Source organism: Oryza glaberrima, chromosome 4 (genome assembly GCF_000147395.1).
Source record: "Oryza glaberrima chromosome 4, OglaRS2, whole genome shotgun sequence".
NCBI classification, from domain to species: domain Eukaryota; kingdom Viridiplantae; phylum Streptophyta; class Magnoliopsida; order Poales; family Poaceae; genus Oryza; species Oryza glaberrima.
Genome location: NC_068329.1, coordinates 3,052,074 through 3,071,710, shown reverse-complemented (window position 1 = coordinate 3,071,710; position 19,637 = coordinate 3,052,074). Strand labels below are relative to the sequence as shown.

Sequence of the window (19,637 nt, the reverse complement as noted above, 5' to 3'; positions counted from 1 at the left end):
AATAATTTCATCACTATACTAACTAGCAAATTTTGTTTTAATTTACAAGTGAGAAAATTAATTAACAGTGTACAAGAGAAAGACACACCAGTAACCAGTTGATCTGAGTGGTTCAGTGTTGACTGGCTGGTTCCCTTATACTCCCTTTGATTAATTCCACAAGAATTAAGAAAGTAGTTCAAATAATTTTGCTGGCCTTAATTAATAATACACTGGAATTGAAGGACGATTCATTTATTTGTGAGTATGTTATTATATATATTTGATAAGGGACAACATGGAATAAAAGTGAAAAATGCATATATAACATTTCTAAAACATATTGTCCTATTTAATTATTTAATTAGGAAAGAATTGAGGAGGCAATTCTCAAAAAAAAAAGGAGGCTAAAGTGATCTACATTAATTGGGAATCGGAAGGAATACTACCAATAAGCCCATTTTCTTGATGCAGCGAGGTAACTTTCTTCCTAATTAATACTCCTAAGTTCTTTTGATTTTTTTTTTCAAATGAAACTAAATTCAGATTTAATCATCAATATATAGCATGCATCTGTGTGTATATGCTACGTTCAAGAATATACATACACAGAATCTGAGACTGTGCAGTGGTTGAGGCCTTCGTTTCATCATTGAACAACTACCGTGAAATTAATTAGGTTGTCAACACCCTGTTTGTCTAGCTCCAGAATGAGCATATCAATATACTGTTTTTGCATAAAAGATTAGAAGAGAATAGGTGGAAAGTCATGGTTGGGACTTGAAGTGAAAATGAAGTGATTTAAGCTCCAAAAAAGAGAGCCCTCTTTCAAATAAAAAGGACTACTTCTCTTTCTTTGCCTTTTCTTCCAACTCCATTGTTTTAATTCCCTGATTGCAAAGTACTAAAAAACAGAAAATATTTTTTCTCCTTTACTTGTTTTTCACATTAATTCATCATTGCTTCACTTTATGTTTTTTTTTACTTTTCATTGCCGCACTACATTTATAGTTAAATTCCATAAGAAGTTACTTAGCCTTTAATTCCTATATATGAGTAAACTATAAGAAATTAAGTAGCCGAAATAACGTCTTTTTTTTTGCGAACGCCGCCGAAATAACGTCATTCTGCATATATTACATATAAGCTAGCATTGCTAACTCTTTTATTACTCTTTTATAAATGATTTTCCAAACAAATCGCACATCTAGGTATCATTTGGAATTGGGCAGAATTTGAGTGTCACAAATATGGTGCATCTACTATAGGTCAAGTCATCATCAAGTGTTAAGTATAACTGCCTCCAATTCATCCACATTCCATATGGTCCCTTTTGATTATAGCCCCTAGAATCATTCAATTCAATTGTCACTCAACACTGAACATGCTAATGATAAAAGGAGTGATGATGTCCGTGTTAAACCGTTAATTAGCACTAAACTAATTGTGCAGGTCAGAGGTTAGGATGGATGGATGGCTTGCTTGCGCCCCACTTCTATTAAAAACAGCAGGCAGGCAGGCAGGCAGCTACGGCTGTTGCCTTTCCTGTAAGTTGCAGCTATACTTTATAGTGTGTGTGTGTGTGTGGTGTGTACTAGTAGCCTAGTAGTGGAGATGGTGTAAGTGTAAGCAACTGCCTCACTCTCCCCAAATCTCTCTCTCTCTCTAACCTTTCTCTCAAGTGTCCTGAAATGGAATTAATTTGAGCATAATAGTCTCATTTATAATTGATTGGCATCCTATAAATGCATCCTTGAGAAGATCAGGGATTAACACTCAACAATTAATAAAAAGGTTAGTTTTTTTTCTTGGTAGAGTGATAGTATGTTGTACTAGCTAGCTAGTAGCAAGACATGGCACCCACTTCTCTTCTTTTTCTCATGGCATGGCCCAAGTGGCAGCTGTTACATTTTATTTTCTGTCCAAATAATAAATAGAAAAGGGAAGATTCATACGGATACAAAGTCTTGTATGTATCCATTCAAGTGGAAGCTGCTTGCCTGCTTCTACGGAACTCCACGGCCAAATGGATCACTAGCATCTACTCTGAAATCTGAAGTTTTTTTTTTTACTAAGCTCTACTTCTGAACTCAACAATTCATTCTTCTTAATTTCTTGCTTGATATGCATTCCAAAATATATCCGTCATCTTGGACCGTTTAACAGTCCAAGATTTACGTAACAGCATTGCCCGTTCATAGCAAAACACACACCAAGTCTTGCTGAATTGTATTAACTATTTTAACTGATATCTACTACCTCCGTTTCAGATTATAAGACTTTCTAGCATTTTCCATATTCATATAGATATTAATGAATCTAGGTACATATATATGAACGTGAACAATGCTAGAAAGTCTTATAATATGAAACGGAGGAAGTACCATAGTTTAAATTAACAGAACCCTCTGTCTACTACATTATGACACTTTGGTTGCCTTTTAGAGCTTTTCACAGGAGAATGTTAGCTACAATTTGGTTGCCAGGCTGCAGCTAGCTGAGTTGGGTCAAGTGCTGTGATGAGCTAGCTGACCAGTTCTTGCATTACGTACAACCAGCTTGTGTGTGTGTTCTTGACAATGACATCTCTTTGAGAGAGAAATGACGCCTATCTTTTGCAAACTAAGAAAGAACATGCTATCAATATATTGTCAATGGACAATGTGGCCCTGTTTGGTATGGAAGAATTCCATGTTCTTTTGAAAGGACTGTACTACTGATTGCAAGAAATCATTTCTGCATCCCAAACAAACCCCATATCTATTTGCAAGAGTTATTCTTTTGTAACAGTCCCAATAAACATTATGCAAGATGCTTTAGTAAATTCCATTATCGAAAAATTAAACCAATATGCAAGGGTGTTCCTTTTGTTCTCACCAGTAATAAAGTGGATCAGGCACAGCTATATATAGCATCATAGGAGCAGAGATTATAAAATTGGAGCCATCAGTTACCACCCATTGACTTGTACATAGTATGGGAGATAATGCAGAGATTAAACAATTAGACCGACATGAAGAACTTCTCTTCATCAACAGATCAAGGGAACAAGAAGAGATGGTGAAGTTAAGTCACTTAAGGTGTTTGACTTGGGCAATGTGCTGTGCATTACCTCTAGTTAATTGTGATTGGCATATGTTTGCATCCCAACTAACCCAACCCATGTTCATCTCTATGATTGGAAGATTTGGATTAAATCCTAGTTGACCTAATCAGCCATAACTAATGGGATCAACAACTAAGAGTCTAAGAACGTGTCGTGGAGACATTGGATTGCCATGAGTTTGCCAAATTTCACATGTGGAGTATTGTGTCTTAGCTTAATGAAATATGAACTGTATTCTGTTTTTTTTTTCTTTTCTCAACTTCTGGGATTTGCTTGGATTATGTTGTTTAACTGATTGCAAAGCGACGACCTTCACCATGGCTTCACATTCACCCAAAGGGAGAATATTGACTGTTTAGCAGCCAAAGGAGCATTTGGTTGCAAGCAAACGAGATTAGCAATAATTCTAACATTCGTCCGTAATACTAATTATGAGGATTATATAGGAACACAATATTCATAACACGCGAGTTGATAAAAAGATAAGATCTCACCGCGAGAACAATTTTAAAGGTAGTTACCTGTTTTTAAAATGAAACTTAGTACCACAAACTTTGGAAATTTGTTTCAGAATCCTATATTCCTCGCTGAAGTTCACATAACTAGCATACATCCAGTTTAATGGTGCTGAATAAGAAAATTAAAAAAAAATTAATGCTCCACAGAGCTGAACAACGAATGGTCCATGTAAACTCACGTTATCCAGGTGTTGGCTGGAACTGAATGTCATCCAGAACAAGAAAGTTTGTTATCAGGCCCTGGACCTGGCCCTTCAGTTTAATCAATGAATCGAATTGAGAATAGTTCTCTGCTTCTCCAAGTAAAAACAATGACAACCTCAGCATATATGTTTCTAACTTTGGGTCATTCAGGCTTCAGAGAAAGCTTATGTTTTTTTAAGAAACTTTGAAATGATCAGAATCAACACCATGGTACACAAGTTGGCCAATATTTCCTACACGTCATTGTTTCTTAGGATCTGATCTTTCATTTTTTAGGTCATCAAGAATTCTGTTGCAGGTGTCCATTGTGCGGGCAGAGAGTAGACTGTGATTCCAGAGTTTGATCATAAACATGCGCCATCCCCTGTTCATACAGTGAGCGAATTGCAAATCAAATAAATAAGTAAACAAGAATAGTCCAAAGGTATGTGTGGACATGAAAATACTGCCTGTTGCAGACAAAACGTGTTCCAAATAAACAAAACTATAAGAGGTATAACAAATCTAAGATTTAAACTTACCATAGTAAAGCGGAGTTTTCTAAAAGTTCTTCTCCATGATGTCGGGAGAATGCCTCACAAGCCCAAGGTACGTGACTATCAGCTAGTATACTGCAGCCAGATTTTACAGTTAGAGAACCGAAACATATATACACCTAGTGCTTAAACAAGAAAAATTCTACTAGCATTTTCTAATCTACCCTTCAGGACAAAGAATGCGCTCTGGCTTTTAATTGTTCTGATGTCATTAATGGGCTACAGATAAGATAGTAAAACAATAATGAACCCAAACAACATAAAAATTGAGTGTTACACAGGACAACTAATGAAAAATATGGCGAAAGCAAAATTGTGCCATGAAAGGAATGCCAAATGTTACACAAATAATGAAGAAAAATGTGAAGAAAACTGTGCCATGAAAGGAATGCCGGATAATTGATGTATGCCCTCCCCAGAAAATTATCCATTCCCTGGCTGTTTTGCGGTCCTACCAATAGTTGTTTAGTAGCACAAAAAATGGCTAAAACATTAAATGGATTGAAGAACAGATTGTAATAGTTGGTTCCCTCAGCTGCCAAGTTGATGAACAAAAAAAAACAGCAATGCCAGGTCAAAACACTCCTGCCTACACCCTACGTTGATAGAGCCAATGAAACTTTGAGGATATGCCTGACCTTTGTTTTCGAATAAATGAATTCCACATGTGCATAATGCGCTTCTCATCTTTTGTAACATCAACAAAATCATCAAGCATCTGCATTTACTCAGCAAAGTTAAAACAAAAATCAATTAAGAAAAGTTAAAACAGCAATAATAGCCATAGAAGATTGATTTGAGCTCATGGCAATGCAGAGCTTGAACTTGATCTATGTTCAGCCAAAAAGATTATCAAATAGCCACATCTTACCCTTCTATCTTCTAAATCAGCAATATCATCATCTACTTCATCTTCACTATCATTATCTGAGAGAACTTCTTCGAATGTCATTGGCTATGAAAATACATAAAAAATAATGATTAGCTTGATTTCAAATACATGCATAAACTACAAGAAATATGCAAATAGTTTTTTTTTTCTTGAACACGCAGGAAAGTTGCGTATCATTATATTAAGAAGAAAAAGGAGAGGGTAAGAAACAAGTAACATTATGATAAGAGTAAAATACATCGGCAATCTTTAAACTCGTTTCCTGGCTTCATCCCGGTCCATGGAATTTGAAAATGCAGATTATGGCCCCTATTATTGGTAAGACCTTGTATGGGGGAGCTCGAGATTCTCATAAACAACTGGTGAGAATCTGGAAAACCCGGGTTTCCTATCTTACGGCTTCTAGTTCATTTGGGTGAGGATCTCAGAATCTAGGTGAGAATCTGGACTGTTTAGGGGAACTAGAGATTCTAGAAGCTGCGGCTGCTAGAAGCTCCCAAAACAGGGCCCAAATGTACTATAACAAGTCACAAAGAGCATGGGCCCCTCTACAAACCAATATGGCATGCCAACTTGGCAACACGAGCGACTTCACATGTGAATTGCACGTGCACGACGAATGTGCACAAAACCAGTTTGTGGTCATCAGTTTGGCAAAGTAGGGGGCACACAATAACCTCTGGATTTGTGCATATCACTTCACATGTGCAACTCACTCCCGACGTGGCAACCGCCGGTCACCAAGTTGGACACCTTGTCATCTCCTAGAGGGGTCTTGGACAGTGATCGTACATTTAACAAAATTAAGGGTTCTAATTTACATTTTCAACATTTTAAGGCTCGGATGAGATGATAAACAATTTTAAGGACCGCTGGTGTATTTTACTCAGTTACAAGACAGCATAATAGAAATGGAAAATGGGAAAAAAAAAGGAAAATGAAAAAAAAAGCCCAATGTAAAAGCTAATTTTGATTATGTATTTTTTACTTTTGCTAATGTTTGTTCATTCTGCATTTCTAGGTAAAGTTTAAACCTCCATTGAAAAATGCAATTGTCTCGCTATATGGATAGTCAACCATGTTGCCCAAGATGAATTAACAAGATCACCCACCGCTATACTATCCAGCTATAATCATGTAGTTGAAACATCTTGGAGGACAAAATATTTATGTTAGTATTCTAGTTAGCCACTCTTTCCATTCTCAAAAAGATGCTTTAGAATGTGTGTAATTGAACTTCAAAATCCTATGATTATATGCAAAAGAATATTAGGATTTGGCATGTGAGAATGATTTGTCACGAAAATACTTTCATATCATTATATTTCTAAGGAAAAACTCCATTGTACACCCTTAAAACCTTGCAAAAGTCTGAAAAATCAACCACGAACTGCAAGAACACAAACTCCCTAAGTAGTTCATGTAAACCCCTGAGACTAAAGTTACATTGGTTTTGTTCACATGGCATCGACATGTCACTAGGTTTTGCCACCTGATTGCCCCCAACACCCCCCCCCCCCCCCCCCCCAAACCAACTTTACAAACATGAGATGTGGACACTAATGTGGCTAAAACCACAATCAAACCATCCAACGGGTTCTGAGAATTTGAGGTTGTAAAATATTTAGTTTCGTGATTTATGTCCAATTTCCAGAGTTTCACAATGTCGAGAGTTATAAACAAACCTTTTCCTACCTTATTGTGTATTGGTGTCTTGGTGACCATGTTGATGTTCAATATGACTAGTAAAAAAGAACACACAGAGAGAGAGTGTGTGCATGATCAATGCTCTCATGATCTGGTGTTATACTATCTTATATATGCAGTCCAGTGACCTTTACCCAAAATTTCTAGAAAAGCATATAAACCACATCTTTGTTTATTACGACTTCATATCTTAGTAAATGACAACATCCTCATTCTGGTGTTCACATTTTTTCCCCATCTGTATACAATTACTTTTCCAGGCCATCATACGCCACTTCAAGAGGATCTAGCTGAGAGTGGAATATGTAGTATGGCTTCCCACCAAATTCTGCTAGAGATGGACCACGACACATAATCTTCTACTAGTAATTGGGAATGAAATAATCAAGACAACAGTTGGGCTATTATCTGTTCACACATAATATACGACTGAAGCAGCAGCTGTCAGTAAAAAGAACTACAAAAGCAAGTTTTAGAAAGTGCAGACAAAGCCCCAATTCAGAAAACATTGCAAGTAATGCATATCTGAAGCCTCAAATAGATCTTATCAAATTTGAGGCCAAGTTTTACTGAAAATAGAAACAAAATAAAGATGAGAATAGGCGTTTTTCGATCACCTGTGCCTTATGAGAATGGATGAACTGACGTTTTTGCAGAAGTAGACGACTGCCAGATAATATAAATGCAATGAAGAATAAGTTAGATTAAAAACCCATATAACAGTAAGATGATATCATGAAGATAAACAGAGGACTACTTTCTGGGATCAGCTCGATTTGCTGATAGCTTCCTTGATTTCCCAAATGCCAGAAATTCTGATTGTGAATGATTGCTACCATGTAATTTCTTAGAATCATCAATCAAAGCGTTTTCTGCAAAAAGAAAAAAGAGAGAGAAAATTAGAAAGAAAATGCCTCAATTGTAGTAACATCAGGACAACATATGGAATAGATTTTCGGCGGAACAAGTATAAGAACATAAACTTCACAAAATGCCAAAATAATGGGAAAGAGAAACCCCAGGATATGGTATAGACATTTCCTTACATTCTAGCAGAATGATAATTGCAAATCTACAAAGAATAGGTTTACTAGTAGGTGGTTGGGGTTCCATTTCAGAAGCTCTCAGCTAAAGCTACACAAAGATAGTACTACCTCTGTTTCATAATATAAGTCATTTTGACTTTTTTCTAAGACAAACTCTTTAGTTTTGACCAAGTTTATAGAAAAATGTAGTAATATTTTCAACATAAAACAAAATACTATCAAAATATAATAAATGTTAGATTTAATCAAACTAATTTAGTACTATAAATATTGCTATATTTTTCTATAAACTTGGTCAAACTTTCAAGAAGTTTGACTTTTAAAAAGTCAAAGCAACTTATAATATGAAACGGAGGTAGTAGTGGTTTAAGTGTTGAACTTTTACTGTCAACAAAGAACCGAACTGAAGTTGAAAACAAAGGAGAGAACACCTGTAATTCAAGGCTACATTTGCTTCCCTTTTGTTTTAACAAGATGGCACATAATAAACAAGTTTTAACAAGCTACCATAGAATAAAGAAATAATTCTCCAAGAGTAGACACGTAACAGATTACAACCCACTTAATATAGAAAAGAAAAAATACTGTAAATACCAATATGTTTCCTTTAGCATGTGGTTTGTTTTGCATGCTAGGATACCATAAGACGAGAAATATACCATTTTCCTCTTGGACATCATCCTCAGACTCCGCTTGTGTTTCTTCAGGTGATCCTGATTCCATAATATGTGCATCTGCACGCGCAACCGGAAGTATTTCTGTTCTTCTACTCTTTTTAAACCTTGATCTGATGGAACACAGTTAGGCACATTGAACAAAGGATTTAGCATTGTTACAGCTAATGTAAAAAAAAAAAAAACATACCGGTAGTAAAAGATCCGATGGCTATTATCAACTTCTGCTGCCACAAACTGTAAATTATGTTGACAGTTAGTTTTTCCAGATACTAGCAATCTAGCATCATGCCCACGTGTTGTAACGGATCCCAATAAATATGTTATAAGTCTAAAATATAAATTGAAAAGAAATTGTCTTCAAATCCAAAACAAATCTACATATATGAAACCCATTAGCAACCTTGTGTGCTTTATACAATTGTTTTAGAAAATCTTACAAACAATACACAGATGAGTACACATTTATAGCCACAAAAGATTTTATAGTGGAGTGGGTGTAGAACACATCATCATGCCCAACACCGTCTTTCAAGAGAGTAATGGTTCTAAAACAAAGATTTTCACTTAAATCAATATTAAATAGAAATGGAGCTTTTAAGCCATGTATGTAAAATTTATGCTAGTTTGCATGGGCTGGATCCCACAACCCTGGTACATCAAACCTAGGTCAATTAGGTACAGTGTATGTCCTTTATCACTAATTTACCTCTGTTCTCATGTTATCTTTCTTCAGCGCAACATTAACAGCCTGGTAGTCTTCAGATATCTGTCTTGATAAGAGAAACAAAATAGTTATCTTACTATGAGTATGATTGAAGGATACTGTGCAATTCAGACTTCAGATATTTACTCACCCAGAATTCGTAGTGGAACAGATCATGTGATGAAGTCATGTGACATTCCAGACCCTAATGTTGCACAAAATCACAATATTAGACATGACTTCTAACAGGAAAGCAGGAAACACAAAAGGGTATTGCTTTTGTATGAAGATGTATGAAAATATGGACCAACTTTTTTTTAATTTTCATCAATATAAAAGGTACAGTACAAAATGGAGAATGGATAGCTTTCATAAAAAAATGTAGCAGGTGACAGGAACCATATGCCAGCCATTAGCAGAAACCAGTGACATGAGCAAACACAACATAAAGAAACACTGCTTCGGACTTTACCTTGAAGTTCCCACACCGTACCAAGCAAAACGGGCAAGTAAAATCTTCCGTTACTGGTAAGAAGGAATTAAAGAATCATTAGGAAAACAGAAAATGATGCAAAACTAAAGTAAAACAGATAGTTGCAAAGCATGTATTGATCTTCATTATTGGCCAACAGCAGTTCTTCCTTTTCTTTTCCTTTTCTCTTTGGAGGGAGAGGGAGGGAGAGAAGGGGGGGAGGATAACCTTCACTCATTTGTGTGTTCTTGTAGTTAAAGAGCACATTTCCAACTCTAAGCCTGTACAAAAAGAACTTCTCAAAGTGAAATTTGTTACACCAGAATTGAAATGCATTAGATAAAGAACAAACTAGAGCAAGGTAATATAACTAGGCATGATGATATCACCCAGGCAGGCCAGGCACCGGCACCGCGCTACCTGGACCTTAGCCTGACCCTAAGAGGCTATTTTGGAGCTCCTCAATCCGAATAATAAAACCCAGTCCTTACAGAATTTCATAAGAGTGGTTTTACCATGGTATTAGCATAGTACTGCAGTGCCCTAAAAAAAAGCATGGTACTGCAATAAACTCAACCTAGATGGGGTCAAGTGCAGCTTAAGCCAAGAAAAAGAACTGTGCAAAGCTTCACATCAGGACCTTCATCAGGGGAATTTTCTACTTTTCCAAGGTCAACAATAATCCACTTTGGCTTTCTTATGGGATTCTTATTCATAATGGAATTTATCATGCTTTTCAAATACATCCAAACTACATGTAATTGAGACAGTATCTTTGGTAAAACTTAGTATTAGGAATTTAGGATGACATGTAGTGACTGGGAAGTGTGAGTGTGTCTTGCAAATATTTTCTCTCCTTAATGCAATGATATGCAGTTCTCCTGCATATTCGAGAAAATACATGTTTATGTGACTGGGGACGGGGGAGTATAGTCCAATGAGCAGATGAAGTCTCACATATTAGGGATAAAAGCACATAAGAGTGAAAAACATATTTTTTTTCTTATTATACTGGGTAACAATAAAGTGAGAAATAAGAACTGTCGGCTGAATAACTCATAACATTACAGAACATGAGCCATGCATAGCTGGGATACAAGTTACCTTACAATACGCAGTAATAAGGATGGTGGGACGTCACTATATGAGAAGGAATTGTATGGAGATTTGAGTATGTCTTTTGCACCAGCCTCTGCTGCAGATACTTTTACTTGCAACTGATATGGAACCTGTAATAGCAAAGATCAATAGTCTCAGTAAAGCTACATACATGAAGTAATTTGTACTTTTCAGCAAACCAAAGTGATCAAGTACATTATAATATTATATACCCCACAGCAATTTCAAAAGTTGGAAGCAATGATTACTTGATTAGATTAAACATAGAAAAATAAGCAAACGATAGTGTTCATGTACACCGTAAACAATATTTATCAGCTATTACATAAATTTGGAAACTGAAAGCAATAATGATATTAAACAAAGAAATAAGAACTTACCATAGCATCAGCTTTACGGGAACAAAATGACAAGCAACTGTCATGCTCAAGAAATGTTGGCTGCACATGCGTTATCAAAAGATAAAAGTAGTGTCAACATATAGTTTCCACGGTAAACAAGGAGGATAGCAGAATACAAGGGGCATAGGAAGGAAAACACGGAGAACTTGCACGAGATTCCAGGAAACTTTTGTAACTGCAGGTTCCAGCCTGCGCTACAATTTTTTATAATTCATCAAACAATGCTAACTTAGCACAAGACATAAATTTAATTAGGCAATTTTCCACCTGTACTATTGAAGTGCTTAGTATGTGTCAATTTAAACAAGCACTTATCACTCCTACAAAATAAATGTTCCACTTCTGTAAGAATCCAAAATTTTCAATTAAACAGAACATGTTGATTAGCATCACCACTAGTAGAACTGTAAAGTAGCAGCAAATTCTGAAGCACAGATAGTTTTTGCGCAAAATACAAAAGTAAATGTGGCAAATATTGTCCAAGAGTAGCAATTTGCATAATCAGAAGTTACATGTCCTAAATCATCAAAAATCAAGTGAAGTGCATATGCAGGCAGGTTAGATGGCATCTTTTTTTTTTTCCCCTAAAACAGGTTTCTTATGCCATGAAAGCCAGTGGCTGTCTATCTTATGATTGTGAATTAGATGGAAAATTGGCATGCTCAGAAGAAGATAATGAAATGTTAGAATAAGCTGTATGTTTTAAGGACATTGGAGTTAACCTCTAAGTAGCCTGGGCTCATACATATACTGATAGGTGACTCCACTATATGCCCCAAAATTAAATCCGCACAAGTCTCCAAAGATGAATTAAGTGAAGTGATCGGAATTTTACCCCAGAAACATTTCCCTGCAAGCTCTGGAAATGCATATGAAACAATAGTTAGTCCATTCAACAAGACAACAAGCCTAATTATCCGCGAGATACAAAATTGCATATTTTTTTATGCTTAATTTGTAAAGGCACATGTTTTAGAATCGGAATCTGTAAGAGTGGAAATTCCAATAATGAGAAAGCCCTCTACAGAAGGAACTAAAGGATCTGTATTACTCATGAAAATGGTCTAGTATGTGGTTCTCTCGGTAGAGACTAAACAAACAATGTTTGATGGTATTTTATTCACTTGATCATGTTAAAACCAGTAAAGACAGGCAAAAATAACCAGTACCGCTTAGCTAAAATGGAAAGTCATTTCTTAAATATTAGCTTTCAAGTTGAGTAAAACTGTACAATGCTGCCTTTGTTCCCCATGAGTCCACATCAATGAGAAGAGTTGGCATGCTACTAGTAACTATATACAGTATACCACCTGGAGCTAAGGATTAAAACTTTAACAGGTTAGTTGTTTTCCGGTTGATGTGGATGTCAACTGGATACTGAACATCATGGGATGCTGAGATTCAGTAAACATACAGAAGAGGCCTTCGGTATTTTCTCTAAAATGGAAATGTTGTGCTTTCATATCTTGGTTATGGAGGAGAGCAGACGCCTCTGTGTCCATTAGTTAAGAATTGATTCTTTGTGTAATTACATCATCCATGGCATAAGGAAGCAAAAAGTTATTACACTGTACCAATTATTCAGTTCGATCACAGACTTACTTCGGAGAGAAGAGTAGTCCACATGTTTCTCAGAACAGTCATTTTCACAAAGATTTTGTCCAGTTCGCCCTTTATTTTTTTTGGTACCGCGGCTAACAAGGATAAAAGTAAGACCATAAGCTTGGGTGGCAATTAAAGTCTCCAGATCAGGAATAACAAATGTGGCTTCAGCACGGTCATTATTCCCAGAGTCATTAAAGGAAGTAAGCAAACGGGCCTGACTGAACCGATATATTGGAGAATGCTGCAATATAAAGCCATAGATGAGAAGAGAAGTAGTAGACAGAATAAATAATAAGTCATTTCATGAACTACAGAAACAACACTTACTCCTTCTATAGGAACATTTGAAGTAGGTCTAGCAAACAGAACATACAGAGGAAAGATATTCTTTGCTTGCAATTCCTTATTGTTACTTCCAGGTAATGATATAGTTATCTGTATCCTACACATTCATGAACACAGATGCAAATCAGAGTTTGCAACAAATAAGTTTCAAAATTCAATAACGCTTTATCAAAAAGATTACTCTCGAAAAATAATTTGAGTCAGGTTTATATTATAAGAAAACTACATATGGGAACGAATTAGGCTTCATCTATGCAACTGTCCACGCTTGAGAGCCCAGCTGCTGCCGGAGTCTAAATTTCAAGTGCTGATCCACCCAAATGTTCAAAGAATACAGTAAACATATAATTTTCCACTTAAACAGAATATGCACTTCCCAATTTAATATTTAACTAGTCAAGTATTCCCTCCGTCCCAGAAAGAAACCAACTTCACCAGAAGTTGGTTTTTTCTAGGACAGAAGGAGCATGTGGTTTAAAATAAGATTGTCTTGTAGGTGCTTTAGAACAACCAACATAATATAATTTCCATATGTTTCTTTTAAACCATGTTGGAATCATACTCATAACTCTGCACTATCAGCAGAAGGAACTGCTTTGTGAATCAGAATATTTTTTTTCCTTTTGAGTTTTGGCATATTTAATCCAAACGATTCTGACTGTCTTTCAGCAACTGAAACTGCTGGATAAGAGTCAAAATTGTGTCACATATTACATATACCAGTATCAGTTAGGGCCTCTTTGGCACAACAGGAAAAACAAAGGAACAGGAAAAAAAAAACGAAACAGGAATTGGGGATGCACATCAAGTTGAATCCTAAGGTTTTCCAAAACATGTGATTTTTTCAATTGAGCTAGTTAATTTAGAGAGAGAGTAGCATTATGAAAATTACCAACATGCTGGATTTCACGTTTGAATTCTTGTGAAATTCCTATAGACTAAACAGATTATTCCTATTGGATTCCTATGATTTCACTCATTTCTTCCATAAGGCCAGGTGGTGAATTTAAATGTATACATAGGCCCAGTTTGAAACAGATTATCTGCTTGATTGTAGAACAAATTAAATATTTTTAGAATTAATAATGAATAGCTTAGAACAAGTGGTCTATCAATGCAGTGAAAAAAATGTTTTTTTTACAGACGTGGAGCAAATAATCCACCGTAATAATCCGATGAAGTAGCTGAAAAGAACTGGGCCATAATATAAAGAAAAAAATGTAAGAATATCAGTAAGTTCTCAAGATGCTTAGCTGAATATGAATGGTACATGCATAGGATGGAAGTAGTTCAGACTTAAACCACTCATGGATCAACGAGACATACCTTTTTTTTTGTTTTGCACGTATCTTATAAAGAAGGCATCTTTGAAGATAAGGAGGCTGCAAAATGAGACATACTGAGCATGCTTATCTAAACCATATCAGAAGACAAGGTTTTCATGATGAGATTTACATTTTCAATGGCTCGGTGTCGAATAAAGTTGTACAACTCAAGTGGCTTGCAGTATAAAGCTAAATTTTCTTCAGGGTTAAGTTGTTGAACTGAAGAGAACTGAGCGACAGAGTGCTCACAGCACATCTGGTCCGAAGACCTCTGACAATCAAATTCACATCCAGTATTCCTGTATATAAACACACTTGAATAAAAATATAGAATAGCTTTTAAACCTATCCAACATATAGAAATGGCTCCAATCTATAAATAAACTTAACTACATACAAATGACATGATTAAATTCAAGATACAAGCCAAGGTTGATTTATGCTGACCAATCATCAACCATAAAAATAGCTATTCTTTTACAACTTAAGAAGACTAAGTTGGTGAGAGAGACAAGAGATATAAAACTACTACATGTCCATTCGACCTCACTAAAGTATCCCTTCCATGATCATACCATCAACCTAAACATCATCATGTTTCACTAAATCAACTAGAAACCAGATATCACATACGTGTAACTTTGGCCTTAGCAACCAGTCAGTAATTCAGGCCTGTATGTCAGATTCCTCCTACCATTCATAAAATATATGCATGTTGGACTATTTTCCATCATTCTTTGTACCTGTAATTATAAATTCAACTGACTACCTAGTTAAAAATTCCTTTTTTTCTCCCTCCTTCCAAATTCCAATCGATTTTTAATTGAAGTTTTCCTGATACCGACTCAAAAGTTCCAATTTGAAGGTTTGAATCAATTTTGAATGTTTTTCAAACATGAACTGAGTTTTAAGAGTTCTTCCAATGTGGTTTCGAGGTTCTCTGTCCATCCATTGGAACTTAAATACTAGAAAGTTTCCAATCAATTTATTTGAAAGGGCTCTTTACTTTCTAAAATCCTAAATCACTGATGATAAGGACTGACCCTGGGCATGTGCCATGCCATTTTTTCGTTTGTTGGGGAAATACATAACAGGTTCAACAGAGAAGGGTCTGATGCATGCTAACCCATCCAACACTAGCATTAAATTCTTAGAAGACTAATAGACCTATCTGCTTTGCGTTTATTCCTCGATTAGTGCAGGTATTATAGAGGGGGAGGGATGGGTGTGGGTGGATAGTGTTGATAACGGGGCTGTGGAGGGCACCATGGCACAATTTTGTGTTCCTATCCAATTATCCAAGCATAACAGAAAATCTGCCCCTTGCTTCAGTTCACAAAGAAGCATCATGAGGATGGTAAAAGAAGAAACAAATAGCATGAACAAGGCATAGCAATTAACATAGTTGGCATTTGCGTACACTGCATCATGGTCAGTCAAAGGTAGGCCAGGCATCCTTGTCGACGAAAAGCTCAGTACACTGGAATCCACCAAAATCAGCACATAGAAGCACAGACGAGTGCCCGTGAAAGGAACCCTATGAAGATATTAGATCAGTCAAATCAAAAAAAAATGAAATTAATGGATTATCCAAGAAAGGGATTGGATCCTACAAGTAAACCTGAGCACTCATGGGAGAAAATTAGGGCAAAGTAGAACCAATCAAAGCTAGGGCTTACCAAGGAAAGTAGTCAGATCTCCAATAGCGGAAAGAGAAGAGTTTTTCTCTTGATAGGATCCGGTCGAAGAACAGTGGTGGCAAGGTGGTTGCGAATTATATGAGAGGATTTGGGGATTGATTTGCTCGACTTCTTTCCTGCGCACAGGCAGATCGAAATGGAGTGCGCAAATATGACCAGGCGCAAAAGGGGAATGAGGGGTTCTTTATGGAAGGGGATATGGGGAATGCAGATCCAGCAGGGCAGAATGTATTTCTTAGCTGCCAAATTCATTAATTAATATTAATAATGGAATAAATGACATAATCCTGCTCAACTAGGAGTATTGCCAGGTGTGGTGATAGCTGCTCTTTTGAGTAACAAAGTAATTTACTTATGTTAAGACCTAGCACCATCAGAAGTTTCAAGAATAATCTAGAAACTCCACTTTCCGACTAAAATAACTGGATAAACATAAATCATGTAGACATTTGCGACATGCATGGGGCCCAGCCACATTTGCGACATGCATGGGGCCCAACCAGTGGCTGGGCCCCCACCGATATCAGCCTACAATAGTACTATTTAATTATCATGGGCACCTCTCCCTAGTCCCTACTTGACAAATTACAAGGTCCCCATTGGTTACTCTCTTGAAAAAATTCCCTCATTGGATAAATGTGCTTATGCCTACAGGCTATCTCACAGATTATCAATTTAATATATGGTCTAATATATTTCTTGGACGATACATGTAAACAGTTCTACACTTGTATGGCTAAACTTGGATGCCAGAGCTGATTTGATTTGGTGAAGAAGGTTACAATTAGACCAAAAAACAGATTTCAGATCTTCTCTTTGATATTGATTGCCAAATGGTCAACTTCACATGACTTTACATCTACGGTGGTAGGTGGAGGGTACAGTTGGGACAAGGAGTGGTGACCGAGGATGAGCTGAAATAAATGCAGGATGCTTGTTTTTGTGCCAGCTTGAAATAGTGATATTATTACAGTTGGAGCTAACCATCTGGCCAAACACCTTCCTAAATCAACCCCAACTCCAACATGAAGCAGTCCCAACCTTGAACTTTGAATTGGACCTTGAACTTTGAATTGGAGCCATACCAAACAGGGCCTATGAATTTACGTAGTTAGACAGCCAGAAATCACTGCAAGTGACAAGAAATGCTTTAAAGAAGAGTAAACTGAACAGTAGCCTATAGGTAGAAGAATTTGCAAGTTCCCAAGGTGGATGCTAATGCAAGTAGATTACAGAACTTGGCAGTTTTTGCAAATTCGTTTCTAATCTTGTTTAGTTGGTAGGCCACTTAATTCTATTTTTCATCACCAATTTCACCAAAAAAATATCAATCACAGTTTTGTACTGGCATGATTCACTTTAATATGGTTAGTTAACAAATTTAGCAACCTTCAAGTTCTTTGACCTACTTGCACTCATGTAGCCATTGGTTGCATCTCTGGTGCAACTCACTCTTTGAAGAATGGGTAGAGGAAATTTAGCAGTGAAGTGTTTCTACAGCAGGCACAACACATGCACGCTAAAATAACTTGGCCTATTTTAGGATTACATCTATATTTTATGGTGAAAAAACTTATGTTTTATTAGGATTACCACAATTAATTTTGCATGTCTCAAGTTTTGAAGGATTCAAAGCGGATGGTGTCTAGAACGTATGAAACCCCGAATTGTATTTGTACAGAATGTGTGCAACAGCGGTCATAACTGGACCGGTACAGCATTGCGGCCTTGAACCATATCAACTGGTAGAATAGCTGTTATGTACTACAACATATCAATCATAGCAGAACTATATCGTGTTATTTCAAATTTTAAATTCAGAGGTTGGGAGGGGGCATCTGTATACATGTAAATGGAGGATAGAACCATATTATTTGTTTACGTTCTGAGACCATACAATAAGAAATTGGGTCTCCAAAAGCAAGAGGTCCGGGATGAATCTTTTGCACAAAATGGTTTCTTGTGTGCATGATTCATCCCTTGTGGACGTAAATCGTACCATGTTTAGGGCCAGTGTGAGGATGGTACTAATCAAAAAGTGATCCAGATTGATTATCTGTTGCCAATCAGAGAGGCAATGAGTAGCAATTAACTAATGGTGCTATATAAAAGTTAGAACCTTCAGAATATGTACTTGGTCAAGAAGTTCTGCCCGTTTATTTGTTGGTTATTGTCCTACAAAATAACTAAATATGACATTGAGGTTTTCAGTATAGACACTGTAACTAACATCCGAGACAAGACTAAAAACTCTGTTGTAAATCTGGTGTGGTGCTCTCTACTAAAAAAAAAAAAAGCATCCCCTTCGCATTTGTGGATGTCCCGATTGTCTACTAGAAACACCCTTTGGCTGACAGCTCCACACCAAACCATTGTCGATTTGCTATCATATTTCATGACAGGCAGGTATGAAAAAAAAAATTAGGGAAGAAATTATTTCTGACAACCACAGGATATGTACAGCGCGCTACCGTACAAAAACAAAACGAAACAAAACAAGAAAACGCGAAATTCTTCCTAATTTGCTAATTCACGTGTAACGATTGTGCTACACGGTTCCTAGCTGCCTCGCACATAACATCTGATGCCAAACTGTAAAGTAAAAAAACAGCCAATCGCCAATATGATCTCCCGTTTGAGTGGCAGCAACCATCCTAGCCAGCCATTGACAGCTCTAGCGCAATACGCGGCCACCGCACAACAGTTGGGGGGCGAAAGTAAAAGCGGAGTGATTCGAAGAAGGGCTTACCAGCCTAGGTCAAGGCCTCGCCGAGGTGGGGGACGACTCGGGCTCACGGGCGCTGGCTGCTGCTGCTGCTGCGGCCGGCGAAGGGGGAGGAGGCCGAAGAGCAGCTCCGGTGGAAGGGGCAGTAGGGAGCCCCGGTACACGGCGGCGCCGGCGTGGGGGGGAGACGGCGGCGCGCGCCGGTGGGGAGCGGGAGTAGCGGCGGCGCTGGAGTGGACTTGGATGGAGCTGCTTCTCCTTTATTTTTTATTATTTTTGTTTTTTTTCTGTTTTGTTTTTTCGCGTTTTGGGTTTGGACTCGCGGGGAGCTCTTAAGAAGGCCTGATGGGCCCTTGTGGGCTTGGGATTACAGTCGCGTGCGGCCCATGGGCCTGAACGGGATTGAAGCCAGGGATCCAACGGGTCCGGTGGAGGGGACAGTTCTCAGTTCTCACCCATGGGTGAGTGGGGATGGGGCCCGCAAATTTTTAGGGACGGGGATAAAGATCATGAGTCACCCACGAGTAACCCGATAGGGTCTCTGGATATGAGTTATGCCTTGAAAAATAGTCCATTC

General features: G+C 37.3%; 1 protein-coding gene across 8 annotated transcripts; it reads right to left on the bottom strand.

The window, feature by feature from the left end:
- Positions 1-3,959: 3,959 nt before the first annotated feature.
- LOC127770519 (polycomb group protein EMF2A) lies at positions 3,960-19,359 on the bottom strand. 8 transcript variants are annotated; one of them, XM_052296261.1, is made up of 23 exons: positions 19,085-19,359; positions 17,320-17,464; positions 16,315-16,451; positions 16,056-16,172; positions 14,766-14,934; positions 14,637-14,692; positions 13,293-13,407; positions 12,963-13,206; positions 12,083-12,219; positions 11,340-11,399; positions 10,945-11,069; positions 10,069-10,121; positions 9,841-9,893; positions 9,520-9,573; positions 9,372-9,431; positions 8,853-8,899; positions 8,648-8,775; positions 7,700-7,814; positions 7,560-7,608; positions 5,215-5,298; positions 4,982-5,061; positions 4,329-4,418; positions 3,960-4,171 (listed from the first exon to the last, which is right to left on the bottom strand). In XM_052296261.1, the coding sequence occupies exons 4-23, from the start codon at positions 16,088-16,090 to the stop codon at positions 4,048-4,050; spliced, it is 1,878 nt and encodes a 625-aa protein (XP_052152221.1). In that variant the 5' UTR covers positions 16,091-16,172; positions 16,315-16,451; positions 17,320-17,464; positions 19,085-19,359; the 3' UTR covers positions 3,960-4,047. The 8 variants fall into 8 exon arrangements, with proteins under 8 accessions (XP_052152221.1, XP_052152223.1, XP_052152226.1 ...); XM_052296263.1 differs by having other exon boundaries at positions 17,377-17,464; XM_052296266.1 differs by having other exon boundaries at positions 17,377-17,430.
- Positions 19,360-19,637: the final 278 nt, after the last annotated feature.

Bases quoted from the DNA above. Each gene is read 5' to 3' on its own strand.
- LOC127770519 (XM_052296261.1), bottom strand. From the start codon at position 16,090: ATGCCTGGCCTACCTTTGACTGACCATGATGCAGT. The intron at 8,776-8,852 runs GTATGTTTTTTT...GTGTTCCATCAG, and splicing joins CATCGGATCTTTTACTACCG to ATCAAGGTTTAAAAAGAGTA. The intron at 5,299-7,559 runs GTGATCGAAAAA...GTATTTTCATAG, and splicing joins TCCATTCTCATAAGGCACAG to CCAATGACATTCGAAGAAGT.